General features: G+C 43.1%; 1 protein-coding gene across 1 annotated transcript; it reads right to left on the reverse strand.

Moving 5' to 3' along the window:
• Positions 1-3,194: 3,194 nt before the first annotated feature.
• LOC114564292 (uncharacterized) lies at positions 3,195-5,884 on the reverse strand. Its single transcript, XM_028591549.1, has 7 exons — positions 5,540-5,884; positions 5,282-5,319; positions 5,037-5,119; positions 4,575-4,763; positions 4,294-4,409; positions 3,907-4,176; positions 3,195-3,780 (listed from the first exon to the last, which is right to left on the reverse strand). Exons 3-7 carry the CDS (start codon positions 5,115-5,117, stop codon positions 3,195-3,197), a joined length of 1,242 nt encoding a protein of 413 aa, XP_028447350.1. The 5' UTR covers positions 5,118-5,119; positions 5,282-5,319; positions 5,540-5,884.
• Positions 5,885-6,173: the final 289 nt, after the last annotated feature.

Raw genomic sequence — 6,173 nt, forward strand, 5'->3', positions numbered from 1 at the left:
ACACTGCAGCGACACTGCAGCGTTAACGTTATAGAAACTTAAGAAAATGAGCCAGATGAGGCTGATGCTTCACGCAGTAACGTTACAAAAAACCTATGGGGTTGTCGCTCTGGGATGAGCGAGTCTAATGCTGGGAGGGAAAAAAAATACAGTATAATCACTACAAAAAAACTAGACAACACCACTGATTCAATTTAATCTTTATTAAACACACACTAAAGGCAGGCTTATCACTCATTTCATCATTATAAAATTTTGACTCAGATCAGTAGCCTAATAACCACTCAGAATTACCATATTGAAAACAATTCATACAGTAGGCCTATACATAGCCTGTATTGTTGTACATATTAGGTTAAGTTATGTTGAATACATGCATACATTAATTAAACAAAAACACGAGTCAAAATGTCATCTTTGACACATGCTTTTCATTAGTGTTGATTGACCACAGTTAAATTTTTGGTAGTCAGTTGTTATGCAGTGGAGAGTGGAAAGGCTTTCATCAACAACTACTTCAACACTAATATTTAGCATTTCATTTACAGCAGGTAACATTACACAGGTAGAGCACAAACCCAGCCCCCTGTATGATGACCCTGTACTACACAGTTGTAGCTGAACTCACATCAAATGTAAATACAAATACTAAATACAAACCAAAAAAAAAAAAAAAATAAAATAAATCACATAGCCTACAAGTATTTGTATTAGTTCAGGTTTTGTAAAAAATAACAATAGGACCATGAACTGATTGAGCTGAAACAAAACAAACAGATTGAGCTGGAATTTATCAATAACTGATTAAGAGAACTGTTATGGACTTTAGGTAGGGTGTGTGTGTGCACCTAGTGTGTTTTCCCCAGGGAGGTGTTCTCCTGCACACAATGAGACAGGCTGTGTGGCACAGCTTTTGCTCTTCTGCACTTTGTGTAAGGGTGGTCTTTCCTGGAGCTCTTTGGAGGTCTGCCAGCTCCCAGAGCTCTTCTTCCCCCCAAAGCTGCCTTTCGGCGTGACACCGCCGTTGGTTGCACACCAATCTTAGTGGTCGTTTGCAGAAATCCCCTTGGTGTGGCACGGATCCTAGTAGGCACACAGCTGGTCTTTCCATAGGAGAACAAAGATGACTGGACAGCACTGTCCGTTTTCATTTTTTTAAAATTGTCCACAAATGACTGAAGAGGTGCCTTGAATGTTGTGTCCTCTACTAGTTTTTTTTTGAGGATCCCCAAAATGCCATCCAGCTCCCTCTCCAAAGTCCCTGTGCCTGGATAGATTTAACAGCAATTGAATTGATTCTTCTGTCTAGTGTTGGTGGCAAGTGAAACAATTGGATCAATCTGAAAAGTTGTGATAAGTATACTTACTGGGCCCAGCTGATGTGTCGACAGCCTCCTCTTCACTGGACCGGTGGTCATCTGTGATAAAGAAAATAAGCAAGTTTTTCACTGTGATTATCTTTAGGCATTCTACCGCTATACTTATATCTTATGGAACACAGTTTTATCATGGCCTTGACATTTTTTTGTGGTTTATGCGCCAATTTATTTTTCTTTAAAGCCAGTTTCACCTGAGATGATCTTCGATGCTGGAGCAAGAGATTCTCCATCCATGCACTCTTCTTTTTTGAAAGAAAAAAAAACATAACATTATCCATCTTGAAAAAAAATGTACTACTTGGTGAAGTTTCAACATACTCAGTCTGAAAGAACATCATAGTGGTGGAGGGACTTTGTACTCACGCAACACTGACTTTGGCTCCACAGGCTGTTCATAAATCAAGCTTTCAAACCAGTCATCTGGAGTGGTCCCTCCTGTGTATACACACACACACACACACACACACACACACACACACACACACACACACACACACACACACACACACACATCAAACTGTAGTCCACATCCCATCATGTAGAACAACCACAAGTCACTTACCTGAAGCAATTTCATAGAAGAGCTTCCTGAGATGAGGTGTGCTTGTTAGTGGGAGTGTCTCACTCACACCAAATGTTTGTACCACTGCACTCTGGTGCTTGCAAGGTGCGCCAGTTTGGCCAACAGGGCAGGTGCAGCAGCTCAGTCCTGTATTGACGTGGTACCAACCACCAGTTGATGCGCTGGGCACCGTAAAATTGACTTCATCCTCCTACATTTTAATGGTAAGGACGACAACAAATATATATTAAAATAACAATATTTAAACTGTATATAAACTGTATGATGTACGTATGCAGACACACATATACATATAGGAGCCATGTATATTATGTTTGTTTATGGTTTATAATTTTCCCCTATTACATAACGTAGGACGTCATGGGGCCGGGGGTTGGTCTCACAATAATCATTTTATTTATACACTTGGACACTTGCATGGTGGTGGCTAGAGAGGGGGTGAGCTTGGGTTTTTGCATTTTCTGTTGACCCCAAGTTTCTTCACATCTACTTTTTGCAGTATTTTTCAGGCAACTTGTGCAACAACAAACATTTTCACTTTTACCAGGGCTGTATTACCGAGGATCAGCGTCGCTGCGCCCGGGCTGTGCAGCACCAGAGCCGGCTTGGATCAGCGGTGCCCCATATATACAGTATCTATGGCAACCAATATATACGGTATCTATGGCAACCCATATATACAGTATCTATGGCAACCAAACTTCACTGGCGAGACAAACTTGTGACGGTCAGGAAGACGTTTTGGCAGGGGGGAAACTGATCAGAAAATGTAATGGAACATTGTAGAAATGTAGTGGAGTAGAAAGTTAAGATAATTGCTGCAAAATGTAACAAAGTAAAAGTCAAAAGTATGCTATGCACTATTGAGTCTACTTAAGTACAGATACGTGAAAAATGTACTTAAGTACAGCGATCAATCCACGAGCTGGGTCAGGTTGTATGCCTTCAACCTGTGAAGGACCTTGTCTTTGACAATCTTCATTGCACTTTCAACATAGTTGTTGGTGTTGTTGCCACGGGTTAGCAAATGGACCCGCAAGCACAGTGCCCACTCCTGCCGCCTCCCATACACCTCCAGCAAGTGTTTCATAAAGTTCTTGTGTTTTGATGCCAGGGGATCTGCAGACCGTTTTTTTATGCCATAATGGCATAAAAAAAGAAGAACGCCCACAGCTGCTAAATGGATTCTGAGGTCTTGTGTATGCCAGAACAGCGGAAGACCTGTCTGCAGCCTATGCCACGCTGTCTGCAGATCCCCTGGCATCAAAACACAAGAACTTTATGAAACACTTGCATCTCCACATCGCCTGGAGCAGATGAAAGGTGCACAAAAGTATGCTTGCTCCAGGGTAGACAGTGGCAAGTGCCTGTCGCAGAGCTGAACAGTCATCTGTCATGACTGCCTGTGGACCATGGTCTTCGCGCCCAAAGAAAGCACCAGGTGGGAGAAGCCGTTTAAGCAGGGAGATCCCAGCTGTTAGAGTGGCTGCACTCTCTGATGTGGTGATCAGCACACCAAGAGGCAGTCCCCCTGCAGCAGAGTGGGTTAGAAAGAGAAAAAGGCGGTGGTTTTGCCTGTCACAATTCCCCGAGGAATCCACAAAGATCATCTCTCCACTCTGTTGTACTCTTGTGTGGACCCGCTGCATTACAGGTGTGCAAATCGCCACAATCTGCTGGCCATCGATGGTTTGTTCTATCTGAGCACAGACACAGCCCTGTTCTTCGTTATACCTGGCAAGGCGTTCTTCGAGGTCTATGACCATCTTTTCTCCAGAAGGGGCACCATATGATTTCTGGAATATTTTGTAGTATAACCTGGTGTAACACATAGATCATTGACACAGTTAGGGATACAGCACAAACAGAAAAAGAAAGTAAGAACGCACCCCAGTAGGTTTTTTGTAGTTTCTCCTATGTGGACACCGGTTTTGATGAGCTAACCTGTAGCAGAACTGGACGTCTGGGCAGATGGCGCGGTCTGCTGCTGCATAGTGGTACTCGTCTCCCTGTTCCTCCTGCAGGTCATATTTGATGGTATCGAGAGCAGATGAGGGAGAATGACCTTTCTCAAAGAGCTCAGTCAGCCTTTCAATGGTGACGGCCGACACATCCCTTTTCCTCAGGGCATCGGCGCAAGCAAGGCGATGGTTGTGCTCATTCCTCAAGTTGACATATAGGAGGTAACCCTCTGCCATGTGTCGATCTGACGATCTGTAAACGGCAGAGGAGTGGAACATTAATGACATTGAAGGATACACACATGCAATAAAATGATCGTACAGAGTAGAAATTTAGACACCGTGCACATAGCTTTATTCTGAATTGTACCTTGACCTCCTATTCTCCATGCTTCTTTTGAGGACAAGAAACAGTGTGGCAGGGCAGTTGGTGTTTCTTGAGTATTTGCCAGATGCGTAGGTTTTATGCTGGCATCTGAGATCAACCTGAACAGTATACAGAAATTAGTAGACCTGCTTTTGGTACTCTTTTTTTTTTTGGTTCATGTATATTCATGCTCCATGTCAGACAAAAACACATATTGAAAAACTTCTCATTATACCTCTCCCTGTACACTACCCTTCCACTTCCAAAAGCTGTGCTCTACTTACTCTATACACATTGTATCGCCCTGACGCCGGATACGTTCTGGCATTCCTCCATGTTAAAGTGGAGGAATTTTGAAATTCCTCAAGCCATTTCTCCACCTCCTCTTTAGTGGAGAGCTGCACTTTTAAATGGGCTCGAAACTCATCCTCCTTCACACACAGCAGATGTGTGTATCCAGATGGTAAGAGTTTCTGTCATCCAAAATGTCAATGTTAGAAAACTGTTCACTCACAAGGGAGTTTGACCCATTCACGGTTCATGTCACAGAAAAAAGGTGTGCACATGTCGGAGTCAGAAAGCTTTCCATCCCATTGAATTGTGTGTGTGTGTGTGTGTGTGAATTGATTGAATTGGTGCATGCACCCAACATTGGCTCTAGATGATCACAAAAATTGAAGGGGTCAATGCAGAAAATATGATCATTTGTTTTATAATCTTAGTCTTAACCATCTATTGCACCTAACCTCAAGCTCCTCCAACTGCTGCACGTTGCCAGGTGTCTGGCAAATATGGCACCATTTAATAGGAGCAGCCATACTGTTCATGGCTAAAAACAAAAAAGAAGATATCTTGAAATGTAAAACCATTAGAAAACAAAGACTGTATAAGCGTCACAGTCCCTCACAACAATATGGTAAAAAAAAAAATACACACAACATTCTTATATAGCTACTGTCTATGCATCCAACAAAGACATTTTATGCCTTACCTATCCAAGTGCAGTTTGCAGACTGGCTCTGTCACTCTCTATGGGACAGGAAGGTACAGGGTAAATTTCAATCATTGACTTATGGTGCTAAGCTATTGTGCTGCTAGCAGCTAATAAGCTATTGTGGCTAATAGAAATGGTGGTGAAGGAGTTGGTGCAAACGATATTAATATACGTCGTTTAGTTGTTTCATTTGTAAGGCTACGGTTGGTGCAAACGATATTAATATACGTCGTTTAGTTGTTTCATTTTTCTTACCGTTATTACCGTCTCCAGCGTCTCCTTTCTTGAACACATATTTCAAACTGCGCTGCGCCGGCGAAACGTCAGCGGCTGTGCTGGAGAGCGGCGGCGGCGCGGAGGTACTGGAGGTGACGTGTACGTGTAAGCCAATCAGAGGTAGGCATAGGGCGGGTCTTGGCGTGGCCATAGTGGGATTCGTAATATCGCGTCCCGGACTGTCCAGCTACCAGGCCTGCTAGCCCTCCGAGCTAGATATGCTCTGTCTCCGGGTAAGGTGGGCTGTGTTAACGCGGAGCGGTGCAGCAATGTGGTGATTTGTATCTTAACAGCTAACTTCTGGTGGAGTTTGTGACTGTTATATGCCGACCATTCTACATTGCACGCTAATTCACGGCTGTGTTTATATTAGCCCACCAAGCGCTAATGCTAGTATGCGTTAGCTGAAGTTGACGGAGCATATAATGTGTGTGCACTAAATGTTTCATATGTCATTTTTATATATGTTAAATGTGTAACATCACTTGAGGCACGATGAAACGTTGTTTCGTGTATATGGTTGAAATGATAATAAAACACGCTTAAGTTGAGTTCAATGCCTCTGTCTGTCTGTCAAGCGGTAGGCGTGGTTTGGGAGTGGACTCAAAGCAGC

The sequence above is a fragment of the Perca flavescens genome, chromosome 11 (genome assembly GCF_004354835.1).
Source record: "Perca flavescens isolate YP-PL-M2 chromosome 11, PFLA_1.0, whole genome shotgun sequence".
Lineage (NCBI taxonomy): Eukaryota > Metazoa > Chordata > Actinopteri > Perciformes > Percidae > Perca > Perca flavescens.